This window comes from Pseudophryne corroboree, chromosome 4, assembly GCF_028390025.1.
Source record: "Pseudophryne corroboree isolate aPseCor3 chromosome 4, aPseCor3.hap2, whole genome shotgun sequence".
Taxonomy (NCBI): Eukaryota; Metazoa; Chordata; class Amphibia; order Anura; family Myobatrachidae; genus Pseudophryne; species Pseudophryne corroboree.
Window position 1 is genome coordinate 902146481 of NC_086447.1, and position 22312 is coordinate 902168792.

General features: G+C 49.7%; 1 protein-coding gene across 1 annotated transcript in view; it reads right to left on the minus strand.

Annotated features, from left to right (window-relative positions):
• Positions 1–22312, minus strand: part of ALK (ALK receptor tyrosine kinase) — a 1590950-nt gene that overhangs the window by 161410 nt on the left and 1407228 nt on the right. Inside the window, exons 12-13 of the mRNA XM_063919418.1 lie at positions 2731–2884; positions 1590–1737 (exon numbers count right to left, since the gene is read on the minus strand). Coding sequence (XP_063775488.1) covers positions 1590–1737; positions 2731–2884 — 302 coding nt within the window. The remainder of the gene's footprint in view (positions 1–1589; positions 1738–2730; positions 2885–22312) is intronic.

Below are 22312 nucleotides of genomic sequence, written 5' to 3' on the forward strand. Positions count from 1 at the left end.
CATTATTTCTGACACTCTTTTACTCACCAGATACTGAAAAGAAATATTTGAAGACAGATAATAATGTGAGAAGAATCGGGCAATGAGAGACTATTGTACGGCTATTTCACTTGGCGGTCTCTGCTTTTATGATCATTGATGATCCCGTTAATGCGGCACTTCTGTAGGACACTAAACGCTTCACGACTGGACTGAGAGATGAAAAAGCTACCAGGAAGCCAGCGCAATAGGGGTTTTTAATGGCACATAAAGAGATGTTGGGGTCCTAGTGGAGAGACAAATTAACCCTTGGGGGTTTATTTACAAAGGCCAGGTACTAGCTTCCGGTCGTTGTAATGCTCGGAATTTAAAAGGGCAACGCTTTTTAGCAAAACACGACTAGTAAATCATTACCCTATTAAATTTCGGGCATAGACACGATCAGAAGCAGCGGGTTTTAGAACCTGACATTTAGTAAATAAACCCCTTGGAGCCTCGGAGCAAGACAAGCCTGACATTGTGTGTCACAGAACAAAGACGCACTAGCCTCTGTGGTATCAGGGCAAGAGCATACTGGACCTTGTGGTACCAGGACAAGAGTAAACTATATCTTTGCTTCCTACAACAAGGGCAAGCATATCCTTGGGGAACTTAGAGAGGGCCAAGAACAAGTACACACTGACCCTTGAGGTACAGCGAACAAGGCCACACTAACCTGGTGGGATACCAGAGCAAGGGCAAACTGAGTCTTGGGGTCCCATAACAAGGGCATACTGACCCCAGGGTCAACAAGAAAAGTTCTAGGTCCTGGTACCTTTAGAGTAGTGGGTTTGTGGCCCCAGTCAGTTGTGCATATCAGGCTCTCATGGACCTCAAAGAGATACTATGCTGATCCTAGAAGGTGCATGGCCACCCAATCTTGAGGGTGTGGCTATATCTGCTTGGCTGGCCGGGGCCCCCGCATAGGCCCAGTTACTTTGTACCTGCTCATGACAAACCCAGAATGAGGACACAGACCCTTAGGGTACTTTGGAGAACCACGAACAAGGACAAACTGACCCTTGTGGTCTCAGGACAAGGGCACACTGATAGTTGGGTCTTAAAACAGGGGTAAACTAACCCAGAACAAGGGTAAACAGGCCCTGATACTTCTAGGAGGCACAGAGATACTAAGCTAACTACAGCAGGGCATAAGGGCAAAGTGACTTATGTGGACAGAGCAAATGAGCACACAGACCCTGTGGGTCCATTAACAGAAGAACGCTCAGCACACAGAAACTTGGGAGCCCATAAAAGGGCCACAAAATAAGGACATTCTGATCCTTTGGATCCCAGAAAATTCCTGGCATAATGGACTATGTGACGTCCAGACCAGCATCCATCCATCACACTCCACAATTAAACATTTACTACACTATGGCCGCCTCTCCACTCTTTTCACTGCTTAATACATCAGCCCATGTTACTTTAAGTTTGCTACAGACTTGCAATAGTAATGCTATTTATAGGCATTTATAATGCAGTTGGCCCAGTGCAGTACGGGATTAACTAAGTTGATTGCCACTCATTGCCGTAACATTTAGGATAAAGGTATCAGTATAAAGACTTACACGAGGGCATGCATCCTCGCCTTGCTGGCCCACCAGTATGTATAAGATGTCATACATTTGTAGTTCAAATACTCCCACGAGGGCTGTGCCGTGGGCCCTTGTCGGGGTTTTTCCACCCATGCCGCCGGCTGCTCCGTATCCGGATATCCTGGAAAAAAGAAATAAAAAATGCAGCATCTTCAGCATCATCTACAGATGTCACCACGTAGTATTTTATACGACAGATTCTGAAGATATAAAAGAACATGGCTTGTAATTGTAAAGCGTGCAAGTGCTTAGGGCCCATTTGAAATGAAATCAATAATTCCATTGTACAAATGTTGTTACCTGACCGCATGGCAGCTGTGAGACAGGTACATGAACTGAATGAAGCAAGGCGCTTGTAGCAAGTGCAAATCTATCCGGCCAAAGTACAGTGTGCCACAAACTGCACCTATTGCCCATTCACAGAGGTGTAGGACATTTCCTGAGCTTAACCAATCCTCTTGTAAGAGCAGCCTATCGATTTACTAGGATCTAGTGACGTCATGGACCCCGGCCGCTTGAGACATTGGGTGGGCACAGGTACTGGTGGGGCATAAGTTCCTATGGAGCGATCTGTCACAAAACAGAGTGAGACGCCTCTGTTTTCCAGACAACACACAATAGAGGTCAATAAGAGATTTAAGAGAGAGTTCAAATTCAAGGAAAATATAAAATTATTATTCCGGTAAACTGTGGAGAAGGGTGTTAAATTGTACTGAAAGCAGCGAGATATTAACTAGAGAAGGATATAAATACCCAGAAGGGTTTTATTATGAAAGTGTGATTGCACAGCCTGAGAGACTTGTTAATGATAAGTACAGAGTGTCGCTGTTCTCCTGTAATTGGAGTGTGAAGAGCCTTCCTGCATTCACACCAAGCTGCAGAATGAGCAGAGGAGGGCAGGGGTTCATCCAGGGGGTACGTGAGAGAGAGTGTAGGGGATTTGCTGTTCTGTAATGGAACCTAAAGTATTTCCAAATAATGAATTACACTAAAATAATCTCATCCCCTCCCTCATGCAGAAACTATTGGGCGTATTGTGAAAGTACTTTTGTGGGGAATACGAGCAGGATATTGTGACCTCTGAACTCTCTCTTTAATAATAAACTACACTCACCTGTATCTGTTGGTTTCGGGCACTCTCCAGATCTGTACCCCTCTCTGGGCACCTGTTCCCACCATCACACTGAAGTTTTCGTAGGCCTCATCGCAGAGCTTCTGACTGGGCCCGTGAGGGCCACTGGCCCCACACGTAGTGAAAAACCAGTAACCTGCAAAAGAGCGGGAATCCTGTCACTCCCTCCATGTCTGGCCATGGCCATTCTCAAGTCACTTTTATGTTCTATGTGACTGTAATGTTTTGTGAAATGTCTCCGATTATCTCCCGGGCTTTTGCTCCTCTGCCGGAGTTATTAACTGCTGATGGACTCACACAAGGAATCAGGTAAATGCAACAATTATTTAAAAAAAAAAAAATTATTTTACGATCGATATAGATTTGCACTTAAGACACTTGCAAACATCATGATTTTACATAACAGTCCTGATTTTTGGATGCATTTCCCCATGAACCTGCAGTTAGCGTAGGATAAGCCCAAGTGAATTCAAAGGGATTAAAGAAGTATCCTCCATTTGTCAAACCTGATTCCTTGTTTTATTAACTGTAGTGGGTAGCATCTATACTAACATGCAATAAGCTATAAAAAATTTTTTTTTAAAAATGAGATATTTTATTTTTAATTTATAAACAGGTAACAGATTGGTTGGTACAGTCACGGAACTTTTGAGCCCATCCCACCAGGGGGCGCCAAGAAGCCTAGTGCTGTAGATGCCTAAAGTGTCCGCACTTCATCTCTTGAACCGTCTGATACTAAAATTTTAATATCTGCTGAAATTTTCATTTGCATTTTTGACCGATTACAAATGAAATTGGGGAACAGAATTTGAGAAAGTCAAACAGGACCGGTTTGGCGGCATTTTAACCTGTTTAACAACTCGATGAACTGGCTCCAACCTCTTTGAGCTTAAACTGAAATATTATACCTGCAGTTAATTGCGATTCCGCAAATGTAACTCAAACGTGAATGGTATCAAACACAGTTTGAAGTAAAAGCAAAAATGTAAAGAATTTTGAACTCAATTTAATAAAAACAGAAATATTAACACAAATTTCAAATCAGCAATTTGAACCAATGCAAAATAGCTATTGTGCCACAAACACGGCTGAGACCATGAAAATTATTCTTTTAAATTTCAGTCCATATCTCTAGAAGACTAATGAAGGATGTTTTATAATAATAATAATAATAATAATAATAATAATGTTATAAATCTCCTCCAAGCTAATTATCTGCCTCCACTTTGTGAGTCCCAATGGCTGTTTTGCATTATAATTAGCATAACATTTAATAAGGGTTTGGTTTACCATGTGAAAGTATGTCCATGTGCATTACTCTGGGCATATGTTACAATTACAACACTTAATAATTGTTGAAGAAGTAATTTGGGGAGGGGGGGGGGGGGGGGCAACAGGCCCCTCGGATCTGAGTAAGTGTCTCTATTTAATCTTTGTGTGAGTAATTCTGCCCCCCCGACCGCTCTAAAGGCCAGATTCATGTTTGTAAGTAAAGCTATAATGGAAGCATCTGGACAAAACCATGTTGCACTGCAGGTGGGGCAGATGTAACATGTGCAGAGACAGTTAGATTTGGGTGGGGTGTGTTTAAACTGATATCTAAAATGCAGTGTAAAAATAAATCTAACATTTGTGGGCTACATGCAAAAGCAGCCAGTATTTACCCTGCACAGGAAAAATCTAAATGTGTTTGCTGCCCTTGCATAACAACATGGCTGGTTGCAGAAACAAAGTTGCTTTTTATTTTGCTTTACTTACAAACATGAATCAGGCCCATTTATCCCTCTATTAACCATGTCTGACTCTAGTGACAGATCCTTGGCTCATGAGCTTACTCCTTTAACATGTTACATAAGCGGTAAGCTATGATGTGGTCGCTGACTGCGTTATTCCTCTGTACACTGCGCGGCAGGACAGTCGTACAATTAGGCGACTGAAGATTCCCAGACATAAGATTTTGCATATTGTTAATTACCAACTAAACTTGCAGCTCTTTCCAAATCTCCCCAGTGCTGGCCTGACTAGTAACGCTAATGGAAAAGGCTCATTACAAAGTCCAGACGTAAAACCTGACAGTTCCTCTAATACAGTATGCGGAGGTTACTCCCAATGATCAATATCACTGGAAAGAAGACAGAGATTGAAGTAATATATTGTTTTGTGTCCCATTACCGCCTGGCCAGCGTCAGCGCCCCGGCCACGCAGCAGCCATTGTAATGACCGATAGGAATGGATAACCTGGCTTGTCTGCCGGTCAGGACGGGTCCCCTGATAAATACAGGAGCAGTCTTTCCAATGTCTCAGTATAGGATATGAAGTGTGCATTAGCTGGAATATACATACGGCATGACCCAGACTCAGCTATAATCGTCTCTGTAAGTTATATTTCATACCCAGAAATCTCATTTCTTACCTTAAGCCAAATGCATTTGTATTTATCTTGTCTTCTGCAGGTTGGCCCGTACTATTGTATACTTGCAGCTTCTGCCTGCACCACTATATATAATTATATACACTGTATCAAAGTGTGTTGTACCCACTATTGACCTCTAGAGAATATGTATGTATGTATGTATGTATATCTCCTATATAATAGCCCAGATCTGTGATCTTGTGATTCATTTGCTAACGCTGGGCGGAGTCACAACAGTGGGCGGAGTTAGTCAAATGAGTCACAGATCTGGCCAAATCTATAGGACACTAGGAGCAGCTGCAGAAGCAGATAGTATGGACATGGCACAGGCAGGGTGCATACCTCCCAGCTTTCACACACACACACACACACACACACACACACACACACACACACACACGGCGAAAAGGGGGCGTGGCTTCGCGGGAGGGCCCCGTTTTCGTCAGTGAGGGGGCATGCCCAGCGCTCTGTGAGCTGCTGGCATGCCCCCAGGGGCTGATTATGAGTCCGGGGGGCACAGGGTACTTGAGACAGGGGGGCCCTATCTCATTGCTGTGCCTGCTGTGGGTTGGGGGCGTGGCCTAATCGCGGGACGCGAGGCCACGCCCCGTTATGCAAATTCCGGGATTTTTTTTTATTTTTTTATGGAATTTTGGCCCCTCAGCTAGGGGTAAATCCAGAGGGGGTGGTCGCTCCCCCTATACACCCGCACAGGCAGAAGAAAGCTGGGAGACTGCTGCCTCCCTGTAACACCACAGACCTGCCAATACGCAGCAGCGTGTGCTGACTGTAACACAATGCTGCCGCTGTTGCTGGCAGGACGGGGGAGCTTCTGAGCTGGGACAGAGCTACTCGAGCCGGGGGGGCCCCTAAAACTGTGGGCCCAACGGTACGTACCGCCTGCCCCCCCCTTAATCCAGCTCTGCTGCTGGAACCCCCCCTTAATCCGTACCCCCTGATGCCCCCTCTCCCTCTGTCTCCACTATTCACCGCTGCTCTGCTAAGCAGAACAGCGAGTACAGGAGCTTTCCAACTGCTCCCCCCTCCCCCACCCGCAGAACACTGCGACCCGCGGGTGGGACAGCGGGACAGCCCCCAAAAAATGGGACTGTCCCGTGAAAATTGGGACATTTGGGAGGTATGGGTGTGTGTGAGGGGGTATGCCATACTTGACCCCCACATCAGCATACTCAGCAGGGTCTCTCTGGCAGGGAGGAGCGTCACATTCTGGCACACTCCACGCTTCTTAGCTGTAGTTTTGTGGGTCACCAGCCGCTGTGCACTTTCCGTACTGCCTCTGTTATCTCCAGCCCCTGCGACCCCACCGCTAGCTGCAGCGCTGCCACCCGCAGTGAGTTGCGCCCAGCTCCTTCACACACACTTTAGCCGGCGGGTAGCGCTGCAGAAGTCCGCGCTGCTTGCAGGCTCTGACCCCCTCCTCCCTCCAGCATCAGCGTCTCCTGGGAGCTAACCAGTCACTCCCAGTCTCCCCTTACCATAGTGCCCAGCAGCCGTGAGGTCCGCGCCACGTGCATGCTATGACCCCCTCCTCCCTCCAGCCGCAGCATCTCCTGGGGGCTAACCAGTCACTCCCAGTCTCACCTTACCACAGTGCCCGGCAGCTGCGCGAGGTCTGCGGTGTGTGACTGAGGAGGGGGGGAGTGATGCGGACGGGCAGAGGAAGCAGGAATACAGCCTAAGAGAGTCAGCCATGCCAAGTCTCCACCAGCAGCAGATGCCAACAGGTTGGAGTGGAACAGCAGCAGCCAGCAGCAGTGACTCCGGTAAGACACATCTGTCTGTCACCACCGTTCTGTCCCTAATACCAATCTCTCCCGTGCCCTGTGTTCTGTCATGTCCCTGTCACCCCTGGCCTTGACCTGCCACCCTTATCCTGGCCCTTTCACCCTTATCCTGGCCCTGTCACCCTTATGCTGGCCCTGCTACCCCTATCCTGGCCCTGTCACCCCTGTGCTTGCCCTGTCAACCCTATACTGGCCCTGTCACCCCTGTCCTGGTCCTGCCGCCCCTACACTGACCCTGTCACCCCTATCCTGTCCCTGTCATTTCTGTCCTGGCCCCGTCGCCCATGTCCTGGCCCCGTCACCCCTGTTCTGACCCTGTCACCCCTGTTCTGACCCTGTCACCCCTGTCCTGGCCCAGTCAACCCTGTTCTGACCCTGTCACCCCTGTCCTGGCCCTGTTACTGCACACCCTCCAACTACCTTTTTGGCAGGTACAGTACCCGCAGCACCTCCAGACCTCTCCCCAATCCACCACACCTCCGCACCTTCCCCTCCACCACATGCGGCACTCCACCCCTCCCCCACATGCTGTGCCTCCAGAACCCCTACACCACCCGCGGCTCCCACTCCTCCGCCCCTTCACCACCCCCAGCAATCTCCAGGCCCCCTCCACCATTCACCCCCCTTATATGTCTCCCCCACACCTGCCCCCCTCCACCCGCAGCATCTGCAGACACCCTCCTCCATCCGCGGTCCCCCCCTCACCCACCCCTCCCCCACCAATGGCACCCCCGCACCTGCCCCACCACCACCTGCAGCACCTCCGGACCTCCTTCCCCATCTGCCGCAACACCCGTACCTGCCCCTCCCCTACCCATGGCGCCTACGGACCCCTACCCCACCAGTGGCACTCCCGCCCCTACCCATCCCACAGCACCTCCGGAACCCTTCACCCATCTGCAACATCCCCACACCTGGCCCTCCCCTACCCATGGCACCCCTGCCCCTCCCCCACCTGCAGTGCCTCCGGACCCCTCCCCCATCTGCATCCCCCACTCCTCTGCCCCTCCCCCACCCGCAGCACCTCCCAACCCTTCCCCATCCGGGCCCCACCCCCACTTCCGCCCCCCCTCCATCCGCAGCATCTACAGACACCATCCGCAGTCCCCCCCGCACCCGCTACATTCTGTACATTGTGGCCTGCAGGTGCTGTTCACGCCGTCGCAAGGGGCTGCGCCTCCTTCACCATCGCACACCCTTTCATTGTGCAATATTTAACCACTAACAAAGGAATGCAGGTAATACTCCATATAACACAAATATTGAACCCCAGAAAGGCATGCAAGGGTTAAGGGGGCGTAGCCCCTTGCGACGGTGTGAAGAGCGCCCGTAGGGCGCGATGAAGCACCTAGTATATATATATATATCTATCTCCAGCTCAAGCAGTGTGTGCTGTGCGGCGCTATAGGAGAGATGTCATGACGTCTCTCCCATAGAGCCGAGGAGCGGGCGGCCAGGCGGAGGTCAGCGGTCCGGAGGCAGGAGCGGGGATGGTGAGTATTGTGGTTTGTTTTGGTTGTTTTTTTTGTGTGTATGTGTGTAAGCGGCGCTACTGGAGGGCACATCTACTGGGGGCACATCTACTGGGGGAACATCTACTGAGGGAACAACTACTGGGGGCACAATTACTTGGGGAACATCTACTGGGGGCACAACTACTGGGGGGCATAACTTCTGACTGGGGGCATATCTATTGGGGGCATAACTACTAGGGGTATATCTACTGACTGGGGCATAACTACAGGGGACATAACTATTGGGGGCATATCTACTGGGGGCATAACTACGGGGCCATTACTACTGGGGGCAACTCTACACGGGGGCATTACTACTGAGGAGCACTACTAATGAGGGCATTGAATAGGGGGCATCACTCCTGGGGACATAAGGGCCACTACTACTGGAGGCACTGTATAAGGGGCACCAATACTATGGACTCTACATAAGGGGCACTACTACTGAGGGCATTTTATAAGGGGCACTATTGCTGTGGGCATTATGTGTATTTGGGGTGCTACTATTGTGGGCTCTGTGTATAAGGGGCACTAATGTGTATCATAACATACTATGTAGTGTAATGGGAATAAGATTGCGCCACTGTGCGGCATAATTTGAATTGGGGATACTATTAGGTGACCACTCCCCATTTCTTTTTGAGAACACGCCCCTTTTTTTGCAATCCCTTTATTTCATGAGCGTTGGGGGGGGGGGGGTGAGTTCCACCACCTCTCTAGGACCACTTTAAGCACTGACCCTAACCCTCCCTTGGGGGTGCCTAACCCTAACACTCCCCACTAGGTGTCAAACCCTAACCCTCCCCGCTTGATGCCTAACACTAACCTCCCCCCTCTTAGTGCCTAAACCTATCCCTCCCTCCCCGGTCCCTATCCCTAACCCTCCCATCCCTGACCCCTAACGCTAACCCCCTTCTCCTGCCTAATCCTAACCTCCCCCCACAGCAGGACAGCAGTGCACCCCGCTGTAAGAACAATGTGGTAATGTGGCCCCGGTATCCGAGTGGCGCCGGTATGTAGACGCCGGCATTGCGTCCTCCTTCTGGATCCCATTGTTCATTGTGTGTGGTTTTTTATTTTTTACTGGAACTTTTTATGTGGTGCTACAGGTCCCAACAAGCCCTGCACACCAGGGCATGCAGATGCTTGTAGTTCTATATCTGCCAGTATGCTCTAGCAGCCATAGTATGTTGGCACTCGAAGAACCAGCATACCCAGCCAGGTTCTGGGTGCCAGGACTTGCTGGGTTCTGTAGTGTCACTTTAAGAAATGCAGTATTCTAAAATGTAACTATGTCTTGGTCCAGCACCTCTGGGCACTGGTATGGGGATGGAAATACATATGTTTTCCCAGAGGATGGGATGCTCGCCGTCAGAAACCTGACAGTGGCATCCTGAGGCAGTGGGGAGAGCGCTACGAGGCCTCTTGCGGGCTCGCTACGCTGCGCTCGCCACAGGATCTACTTCCCACTCTATGGGTGTCATGGAATAGCCTCTGTGAGCCGGTATTCCAGCTGTCGGCTGTCCAGCGTCTGTATCCTGACCGCCGGGATCTCAACAGCCGGCAAAGTGATTGACTCCCTGGGGAAGGGTGGGGGGTGGGATAGACCTGGTGCATCAGTATGGGGCTGTGTGTTTTGTCTAGGGGGTAGTTTTATTTTTGTTTTCGTAGGCCTGATTCCCATAGAGAAAACAGCTGTGTGCTGAACAGTCTGGGCTATATGGCATTGTAACAGGGGGGACCCCAAGCGCTGGGTTTACTTGTTATACAGTAGTGTCAGCCTTCTGACGGATAGAGGAACAGCAGACAGAGAGGGGGTGCTTTTCCCCACCTGGTATCCCCCCAGCACACTAAAAATTACCTGTAACCATACCTGAACCTATCTGGTAATAGAATTTCAGAGAATTGGTCACACATGTTTACAAACATGTTTAGCTGCTGAGCCACTTCACGGCTTCTCTGATATCAGTAGTCCTAACACTACATAATAGCAGTGCCCATATAGGGTCATGTGATTTGTCACAGTAGGCCTCATGAGAAAGGCTCATACTAAAACAGATCCAGACAGAGAGCTAACTTACCCAGGAGCCACCCCCAGGATCTCCCATTAGCACTATAAGGAACAGCATGCCTTCCAAATACTGCTCCCATTTAATGCCTTTCTCACACAAGCAGACAAACAATGGAAGTTGCTCGATCATAGAGGTTCATCCAATGCCGCTCCAGACTTATAACATGGGGCTCATCACTGATGTATAGGGCAAAGATGGAAATGCCCTAACACTGACGGAAACATATTCCCTGGCAATATAGCATTTCTCCCTTTAATAAATTGAAGGAACAATAGGACAAGTTGACTTGCAGTAGACAAGATAACAACACACATGTCTGGGTAAGAAGTCTGATTGCTCGGTATAACATATAACTTACAGTACTGTAGGTACAGTGACGGAGACACTTATAGTGAAATCTGAGCCATTACAATTTGTCCAGCGTCAGAGCCCCGGCCTTGCAGAAACCATTGTGATGACGGATGGTAATGGATAACCTGACGTGTGTGCTGGTTGGGGACGGACCTCCTAATAAATAGTGCAGCGGTATTTACACTGTCTGCGGGAGATGATATGAAGTGCGCATTAGCTAGAATGATATATACTATTATATAGACTCCGCTCCTCGGCCAGCACAGAAGTCAGGGCATCCTATCACTCAGAGCAATGGCTGCTGCATGGCCAGGACTCTGACACCGGACAGGTTCTAATGGGACACAAAACCATATTTTATTTCAATCGCTGTCTCCCTTCCATCGAGATTTATCATTGGGGGCAAATTCCACATATTACATGAACTATCAGGTCGTTGTTCTAATGGACCTATTCCATTAGCGTCACTAGTCAGGCCAACTCGGGGGAGATTTGGAGAGTTGTAAATTATTTGTTAATTAACAATGTATAAAATCTGTCTGGCAAACTGTTGTCTAATTATACGAATACGACGGTTTGTTTCTTCACGGTTATTCCCATCACCCCCAGCTCCCTTACTCCACCTTACCCCTACCTCTTCCCACTTCAACCCCCTCCCTTCACTCCACCTATAATAACTCAATTCAAACTGCCTACCTTGCATCATAACAATCCCATACGTATCCTGGAACACCTAACCTAAAGCTGGATAAACACTATAAGATTATCTGTCCAATCTGGCTGGTTGGAGAGAAAATCTGGTAATGCCTGGGAGCAAATGACAATCAACAATTTACTCCCAAATCCGGAAAACGGACAAAAATTATTCACATAGGTCTGATCTTGTGGTATCATAAACTTCACACGTCAGATGCATCCGCACGCCACTCAAGCACACTTATCTTAATAAATAAAGACACAACAACCGTAATTGGCGTGAAAGGGGTCAGCTTTTTATTTTGACTGAGAGGGAGGCCTATTAATACTAAAACTAAGAATGCAGACTTCCCTCTCTAACTAAGGTGGCGGGGAGAAGAACGGTGAAGCATAATAAAGAACTTAATAAGGGTGATACAAAATTATATGACGAAATAGAGCAATAAACATGTGTGTGTGAGGGAGCCTTCTGCCCCAGATGTTCCGGGATCGGCCTCCTGCCTCCATCCCAGACATCGGAAATCCAAAAATCCAAGGCCAGGGGTTGACCTTCTGCCACTACCCCTGCCCACCAACAGTTGTAGGGACGGAGGTACGCTGCGCCCCTACGGGGTAAAAAATAGGGCCACCGGCCCCGATATCCACACATGTTTATGATCTATCATATGGGCCCACCAGGTACGGTGGTGCCCATCAATTAATAATAAGACTATAAAATTACCTAAAAGTTCACCCGAACTTACTAACAATAAACTCCTTAAGTTAAACTAAAATAACCGTTCAGAAACCGGCCAACTGCCAGGTTACCAACCTGCCACCGCCACCTGACCCGAAAACCCAACACAACTAAACAAAGCAGAATACTAAAGAAAACAGAATACAAAACTAAAAAGACCTCAATCACATAAAGCGCGGATCTAGCCGCCTGCCTGCATGGTGCTGAGGTTAAGAAATTAAATATATGGAGAAAATGGGTAACCTAACATGCATCCCTAACAGGGAGGGGGGAAGGGGGGGTAGGGGTCGCCCAATTTGACTTGAGGCAAAAACGCAAAACTTCGTCAGCCGGCAACAGCCGTAATTAAAACCAACGATAAAACAAAAATTCCTCAAGGCCCCCGCAGTCGCAAAGTGCAACTGCGACGAGCAGCTAAACCTCAAAAGGGCGCACTGGGAGGAATAGGCCTGATACAACGCCTGACTGTACCAGACCTCCACCTACCCAGTGCCCCGACTGCGACTTCGGACCAACCCGCCGCAGTGGCTGCTGAAGCAGCGCCGATGCGGAAAGAGTGAGTCCCATAGTCGGCCGGAGATAGACCCATGTATAAAATACAACGCCCCAAAACCGACCGGAATGGATATCTGGTAAACTGGAAACCGTCACTAGGACGAGCCACCCGGGAGGCGTTGGAGGCCGTACGGACAAAGAAGACCGGGCCGCGATAACTGGACAAATGCCCCGCATACGAGCCCGACCCACTCGAACCCACAGCCTCCTGCCGACTACGTCAGTCTTGGAGCGCTGAATCCTACACCACAAACCGTCGGGGCGTGCGACGTCGTGGGCCGCCAGCATGGGCGAGGCAGGAGTCCGAGAGACGGACACCAGCTCACCCACCCTGAACGCCCCGTGGAAGGCCCTAGGAAAGGCCGCCATGACGAGGCGAACCACATATCCCCGTATTGTATCCCCACATCCTCGTATTGTGAGCGCTGAATCCTACACCACAATCCGTCGGGGCGTACGTCGACGGCTTCTATTGACTGAGAGGAAGGCCTATTAAATCTAAACTTGGATGAAAAACGCCCTCCCTAACTAAGGGACGGTTGAAATATTTATCACACATGGCATAAAGCAGACAGCACATGAAAAGAAAATATCTCAAAATTATAATTGAAGTAATAACCTAAATGTAGGAGGGCCTTCTGCCCAGATGTTCCGGGATCGGCCTTCTGCCACCATCCCTGAGCGCGTGCTGCCCAGATGTTCAGGGATCGGCCTTCTGCCACCATCCCTGACCATCCCGAATCCAATGCAACTATGGGCCATCTGCCTTGTGAGGGGTCTTACCACTACGGCCCCCCTCCAGAAGGTAGTGACTCCACCGCTCCCAAGCAGCCAGATAAGCCGCGAAATATGCAGGAGCCAAAGACCTGTGGGCTAAATCCTCCAATCCGCACACAGAAGTAGGACAGAAGACCCCTTGGATTAGAGCTGCAGGAGCCAACTGCCTAAACCGCTGCCAGTCGCCGTGAGAAAGGGTATCATCAACTTCGTGGCGCGCGGCTGGGACATGCGGGGCTTGCAATGTAATGTTGGTCACCCAGCATAGAAAGACTATCTGCGCAAAGACCCGCAGTACCGACAAGGATGTGGATTTCTGCCTGATGATGGCAAAAACTACGGACAAATTATCGCACCAGAAGACCACCTGGTTATTACGCAGGGCATAGCGCCAGAGCTCCCATGCAAGTGTGTTGCGAAGCGCTCGCTGATCGCAAGCACCAGAGGCGTCCGAGAAAAGCTCCAGGGAGGTGCCAGACACGACCGCCTCCCACCCAACACAAACGCCGCTGAAACGAACCAGAAATTCCTCCATGGTACGTAAATCCCGCCGAATGTCGAGGGACAATCTGAGAAAAGGATGCGGGCGTCGAATGCCAACTGTCGGCCGCTCCAATTTTCTACAGAAAAACCCTACCCATGGGGATAACTTTGCAAGCAAAATTAAACAGGCCCCATAGGGATGGAGCCTGCATGAAAGTAAGCTTGCCCGCAGCAAGCACATAAAGGATATCATCGCGAAGACGTAACACCGTATCTACCGGGAGCCTATAGAGGCCGGCGACCGAATCAAACTGAGGTCCGAGATAAACTACGGATGCAGAGGGCCCATAAGGACGCTCAGGCGCCACCGGAACCCAGAAGTGTGCGAAGAGGGCGAGTGCCCTCCGTAACAAGCTAGCTCAGCGATCTGAGTCCTGTGGCCCGATCAAAAGGAAATCATCCAAGCCGTGCGAAATTCGCCTTTCGCCCGTCGCATGCTCCAGGCGCCAATGGAGGAAAGAACTGAATCCCCGGATGTATGCGCAAGAGAGAGAACAACTCATAGGGAAGCACCGATCTATGTAATAGCCATCGCTCAATATAAAAACCCATAAACCGAAAGGCCCAAGGGTGCAGAGGGAGAGGACGAAATGCTGACTGGATGTCCAATTTACACATCACGACCCCCGTTCCAAAAGACCTAATGTAGGCTATGGCCGAATCAAAGGACAGGTAACTGACCCTACACTGATAATCGGGGGTAGCATCATTTACGGATGACCCCAGGGGACAGGAAAGATGCTGTAGCAGCCTATATTTGCTCGCGGACTTTTTGGGCACTATCCCGACGGGGGACAAGACCTAAATCCGGTAAGGAGGGGGGGGGGGGGTCCGAAAAAGGGGGGGGGGAGGGGGGGCCTATCCTCCTGCCCAACGAAACCTCAGCCTGAACATTCTGCCGGAGCACGACCAGAAACTGCCGAGCCGAACGCAGGGTCGTACCAGCCCCGGGACCCACTAGCCCAGATATCAGTAAGGAGAAGCCAAACGCGAAACCCGAGAGCAAAAATTGGGCGTCCAGCCGCCCCGGGTACCCTCGCAGCCAGGGTATGAGCGCCAGTAGTCTAATTGGGGTGGGGGCCAAGGCCAGCGCCTGGGGCGGCGGGAACGCGACTCTGCCAGGTCTGCGAGCCGGGATAACCCCATGTGCCAGGACTGGTGCAGTCCTTGATCCCATGTGCTCCGCCACATGCGATGCGGGAGCGATGAACACGACACCGACCACCCAACATTGGGCATCATGGAAAGCGAAGCATGTACCATGCCCTGTGCGTGATGGACCCGCTCGAAAAGCAGCAGAATGAGAGACAGGCCGCTTTGGCCACCGTCTCGCCGTACTGCCCTCCTCGGTGCCCACGGAGCCCTGTGTCAGCTCCGAGCACAATTCGACATCCATTTTACCGAAATGTAGATTTCCCGGCCGAGCAGTGTGCGCCGGAAGACCTAAAAGTAACGTCGCCCAGCCGACCCTTTATACTCCTGGTACAGCACGTGTATAAGGAATTGATAGAGCACTAGGTTCATGTGCCCGTCCGTGCGCATCTCTAAATAACACGCCGCGTAGATGAACATGCACCGAACCCCATTAGGGTAGGGTCGCAAAGCGGCTCCGCTGCCCTGTTTGCTTCTTCGTAGCCGAAAGCAAAGCTTAACGATCAACACTAGTGAGGGCGAAGATATTGACGTATTGGCTCCCGTCCCGGACCCAGGGCATCAGACCACGTTGCACCGCCGAATTTCGGCGCTAGCGCCGTTGACCCTGTGCAAACAGCCATCGGAGGACACCCCCTCTGAGGACGTGGAGCCAAGGGATGAGACCATGCCCCGACGCCTATGCCTGTGTCTACCGCGCTTGCTGGAAACCCTACGCGTACGTCCACCCTCGCTAGAGGAGCGGGACTGAGTACGTGATCCCAACCCGCTACGGGGGGGGGGGGGGAGTAACCATACTACCCCGGGCCAAGACAGGGTCCGATGAAGACTCACCTGCACGAGAAGCAACTCCGTCCGTCCCTGCTCGCTCCGGATGACTCGCGGAGGCACCAGCCTACTCCATTCCAGTCCCGACGTCCACGGCTGGGGATACAAAGGAGACACTGTTCCCGTGAACCCCCAGCGGTCCCACAGCCTCCGCGAGCGGGGCAGGCGGGCCGGTCCGCCAGAGGACAGGAGCGGCGTAAGCATCTGCGCGATGCTATCAGCCAGAGAAGCGGCAGCCGGCCCCCGACCCCCGGGTACGGAGGATAACAAGGGAGCCGCCTCCGACACGACTGCGGAACAAACGGCGGACAAGACGGTGGCGTCCATCGAAGGTGCGGACGCCGGCGCGCTAAGTTCAGACACGGGACACGAGTCCCGCGCCCCACAGGAGGTTAGCAAACCACCCGTAGGGAGAAAGGACCCCTCGCTGTCGGGTGTAACGGCATGGCTGTCCTGCTGCAATGAGTACTGCCTGACCGCCTGCATCGCGACCTCCTCCTATCCCTAGTATTGGTCTTGGGACTAGATCCCCGATTGCTGTAACTGTTAGAGAGACGCAGCGCACTTGTCCCCTGTGCCTTTTCCCTGCTAGGCCTAGAGAACGTGCTGTCCGCCCGCTCACGCCGTCCCCTTAGGGGGGTACCAGCCTGCAGCTGTGCTTCGTGTCTGTGGCTGGCCAGGGTAGCACGGGCACGCTGTCCGGCACTACCAGGCTTCCGGGTCATCCCCAGTGCGGGCCAATGCCACGGTGCTACCCACTGCAGGGGGGGGCTGAGGCTGCAGTATCGGCCCCAGCGCGACCGACCTAACTGCGGCCCCCCCCCCCTCCCCGGCGTGGGCCAACGGCGACACTGTCCCGGCCGCAGCATTGCGGGCTCGGAGCCCCGTCCCACCGCGGGCAGCCAAGCGTGAGGGCCGATGGCGTCCCCGGCCAAGTCGCAGTAGTGCGGACGTGCTGGCCGTACCCACCGCGGCCGGCCACCGCGTGACCTCGCAACAGCTCTGTGGAGCAATGTGTGGAATATAATATATATATGTATATATATATATATATATGTATGATGCCGCCCCAGACTCAAACCGGCAGCCTTCTCCTCCATAGACTAATAATAAACATTATATTATACAAGAGCACCGTCTGTGGGGGGGGGGCAGTCCCCCTCCCTCCCCGTGGAAAAAGAAAGCCTGTGCCCAGCTGCAGGGAGGGAGCGCTGTCCGGCCCGTCCGGGCCTAGCACGCCCGCCTCCAGATTAGCTGCCGCCGGGGCGAGGAAGCGCCCGGCCGAGCAGGCCGCCTTCGCCGCCCTGAGACACCCAGCGCTGCGTCATCCGTCACCGCCGCTGCCAGCGGCGGAGACGAAGACTGAGAAGGCACCCGGGGGGCCGCGAGAGCGGGCGGTCGAGCCCGGCCGCGGACGCTCATGGACACTGCCGCCCCAGGCGCAGCAGGTCTGCCCCGGCTCGCTCGGCTCACGGAGGAGTCGAGTAGCAAGTAGGCGAGCAGGCAGGCCCGCGCCGCGTACGGGTCCGGCGGCCATTGGAGGGGACGAATAGACAGTTAGGAACAATGTACATTCCTATACAATAAATAAGGAATAGAAAAGAAAGTAAATAGGACAGAAAGAGGTAGAAGAGAGGTAGGGATTATATAAAGCAGAAAAAAGTAAAGATTAGTGCAAATAGAAAAAGGACAGTTAGTAGGAAGCAAAGTGTTTTAAGGAAACACTGGTAACTTTAGGAAATTAGCTTGTACTTAGCTGGTCCACGGAAAAAACAGGAAAGAGACAGGCTGTCCTAGGTCTGAAGACTACATGTCTGTCAGACCAGCCCCTATACAGAATCCAGCCAATCACAATCCAGGCAGTTTTCCTTACGTTCCTCCCACAAAAACTGTAACCCCTTCCGTGCCAGAGTGATGCATTAAGAGGCGTGCCGCATGCCCAGCCGGTGAGTTTATGCTGTCTCGGCCACATTCATGACCTACGCCGTCTTTACATTCATCTCTGTTGCAGGGTAACATAGATGAAATGAAAATGATGCAGCAGAATTGCAAACGGAGCTTGTGACTCCCAGCACAGAGGTCTCCCCGCTGCAACCTAGGCTTCAGCAGTTTAGCTGGGCATACACTATATACAATTATCTGAAAGACCATCTGTCCAATCTGGCTGGTTGAAATAAAAATCTGATAATGTATAGGAATAAATTCCAATCAACCATTTGCTCCCAAACAGCGGAAAACAGCCAAAAACCACCATTCAGAGAAATCAGTTAAACCCAAAATGCAATCAGTTTGTTTGAACAATCATTATTGTCTGTTTTCCAGTGTTTGGGAACAAATGGTTGATTGGAAATTATTCTCATGTATTATCAGATTTTCATTTCAACCAGTCAGATTGGACAGATGGTCTTTCAGATAATTATATAGTGTATGCCTAGCTTTAGAATTCAACAGATATCTGGCAGATAATTTTATAGTGTGTGCCCATCAAAACTATTAAATATACCCAACATAACTCACTTATAAAATGTCCGAGCTACATGCTTGGCACTACGTTTGTAGTCCTAAGCCCCATACACACTAGGCAATATTGTGAACAATGGTGGTCATTCTGAGTTGTTCGCACGCTAGCAGTTTTTAGCAGCCGTGCAAACGCTATGCCGCCTCCCACTGGGAGTGTATTTTAGCTTAGCAGAAGTGCGAACGAAAGGATCGCAGAGCGGCTACAAAGAAATTATGTGCAGTTTCAGAGTAGCTTCATGTGATTTGTAAAGGGTGGTGGGTCCTAATGTGCGCACAATAGCGGCAGCCCACTGAAATAATGCAAGCGGAGACCTTCTCCACAATCCCCAATATGCAGTATATGTATAATAAAAAATTTGCAATATTCTATAGGCGCCAACTATGTGAAAAAGGAATTGGTATACGTTCCTTAATGGATCTTGCAATGGAGCAGAAATCTCAAGATGTGAGTTCTATCTTCTTCCTCTTTTCAAGTATTCCTCAAGCCGTTCCCATCAGAGGAAATTCTCCCATTGTACCGTGTGTTAATGTAACAGAAAGAAAGTAGTATAGTGTAATACAATTTATTAAAGGATTATTCAATTTTCAAGTGGATAACATAATCTCCCTCAGGAAATCCTGGATGGAGAGTTCAAAGCAATTACCAGCTAAAAGTATAAAACATGCATGTAAAAAATCCTTAAAAACACCACGTCCTCCTCCCCAGAATAAACACTCAGAGTTCTTGGAAAACAGCTTAGGTGAAGATATGGTTGGCTTAATTACCAGAAATCCCTGGAAATCAGACAGAAGATGTGAAACCAGTTCTGCGACCCGGACTCGCTGGCTGGACCTCTGATTCCTCCTGGTAAAATGCAAACCTCCGTCACCGCTGTTGTCCCCACCAACGCGTTTCAACCCTTTACACGGGTCTTTTTCAAGGTGCTGAGTGTTTTTGTCCCTGTGTGTTTGGTATTTAAACTACCCTCCTCCAATCAGATCGTCCCATTACCTATTCAGTGATCACAGCTGTGCGTTGTTTCCATCCTGGTGGTTTATAGCTCCACCCCCTCGTTCCCATAGAGATAGTCAAACATTCATTTTCTATTGGTGGTTTTAGAGAGTTGTCATGGCTCCGCCCCCTTGTTTCCATGGAGACGGACCAATGTCGCTGTTCTAATGGTGACGTCAGCGCTAACCGCCGCGTCTCCCTGGTGATCCGTCTCGCCGCTGTTGTTGTCTTCCGTCTCCTTCGGCTGGTTACGTCACGTCACTTCCTGCCTAGTATAGTTGCCCTGGTGACCGTGGGCGTATTGCAAACTTCTTCCGCAACGATTCTCCTTATGCTGGTTGTCTTGGTGATCGTAAACAGGATGTATTCCCTCCTGATTCTTATTACCATGGTGTCCATATATACATGTTCCGGTCACTGCTCAACGGCTCCTGTGTTAGCGGTTTCAGTGTAGAAATGACGTTGATCCTATGTCTTATATGACGGAGATTACAGCGTTTTCTAATATGGTAATTGCCATCCGTTCCCAATTACAAATCTTGTAACATGGATATTTCGGGCAATTTTCACCTCAAACAAAAAAGAGTGAATATGTGTTATACACCGCATAATTAGAGATGTACATGCAAACAATATGCTTCATGTGGGGTAGCTATGTCTCTTTATAGAGTGGTGGGTTTAAATGTTGCATTGATGTTGTAGACATTTCATATATTTCCCTTACTCACTGCCTCATCATAGGAACCATTTTAGCTCAAAATCTGAATTGAGTCCATTTGGTTTCAAAGTGTTTAGTTCGTAAATTGTGCGCATTTCCATTTTTGCCAATTGCGTCCCTATGTCCCTTTTTCGACAGTGTCCCTCCACCAATTTAATTCCAGCAAACATTTTGATATGATCAATTGAACAATTATGTCTACTTTTAAAGTGACTGGACAATGAGTGTGTGTCAAGGCCTTTCTTTATGTTCCGGAGGTGTTCTCCCAACCGGGTTTTTAATGGCCTAGATGTTCTGCCCACATAAGCCAACTTGCAGGAACATTCTATTATGTATATGACGTTTCTACTATTGCACGTCATGAATTTCTCTATTTTCATCTCAACCCCATTCAACTCTATTTTCTCAATTTTTCTTTGTTCACTACTTATATTCCTACATCCAAGACAACTTCCGCACCGATGGAATCCTATGGTTCGAATGCTATTCCTTATTGGTGCCCCTGAGTGCATGCTTCTTACCACCTTGTTGCCTATGTTAGCGGCTTTCTTGTAAATGAAAGCTGGTTTCTCTGGTATAATCTTGCCCAGGATGGGGTCCTTTTTAAGGATTCCCCAATGTTTGTGGAATGTTTTTTCCACTGCCTTATGCTGGGAATTAAACCCTGTAACGAATGCCCATTGGAATTTCTCCTGTCCTTCTGGGTGGTTCTTTCTTGAATCCTCTAATAATTTCCCCCTGTCCAGGGAGTTTACTGTATCCATGGCATTGTTTATTATTGTTGGAGCATATCCACTTTTCCTAAATCTGGACGTGAGTTGATCCGCTTGTTGTTGATATATACTTCCATCCGTACAGTTTCGCTTAATCCGTTTAAGTTGTCCCCCAGGTATATTATCTAACCAGTTGCTGTGATGGCAGCTGGTAGGATTGATATATACCTGAGAGTCAGTTGGTTTAGTATATGTCTTTGATTTTAATATTCCGTTGTCTACATAGATGGTTAAATCCAGAAAATTAATTGATATAGTGCTACTTTCAAATGCGAATTGTATATTCAAATCATTTGTGTTAAGGTAGACAAAAAATTCATTGAGGAGTTCTGTGTCTCCTTTCCATATGAATAGCACATCATCTATGTATCTGATCCAGGACACTAGGTTCGCCCCAAAGGGATTGTTGCTCCAGACGTGGTCTAGCTCCCATTGTCCCATGAAGATGTTTGCGTAACTAGGGGCGAACCTAGTGCCCATGGCTGTGCCAACCTTCTGCAGGAAAAAGTCTCCTGCGAACATGAAATAGTTGTTATTTAAGATGAATGTGATTCCCTCAATTAGGAATTCTTGGAGACCTTTCTTGATGTTGCTGGTTGTTAAATATTTGGTGACGGCATTTAGGCCTGCAGTATGGTCAATGATTGTATACAGGGATTTTACATCCCCCGTGACCAAGATGCATTCCTCCTCCCATAATATGGTAGGGAGGGACCTGAGTACATCTTTGGTATCTTTAACATGAGATTTGTTCAGGAGTACAAGGGGTTGTAGGTAGTGGTCTATGTATTCTGACATGTTGGCGGTAATGGAGTCAATTCCGGACACTATGGGTCTTCCTGGTGGTTGTATTGGATCCTTGTGGATTTTCGGAAGAATATACAGTACCGGTGTCATGGGTTCTGGGTTCCAGATGAATTTTTGTTCCCTTTCTTCCAGGATTCCCTTCTGTTTATATTTTTCAATAAGGTTCTGTAGTTCCCCCATAATCCTCTTCGTGGGATCACTCCTTAATTTCTGATAGGTGCATCCCTCGTTCAGTTGTTTATGGACCTCACTTTCATACCAAGTTGTGTCCATGACTACTATGCCCCCCCCCTTGTCCGCAGGCTTGACCACT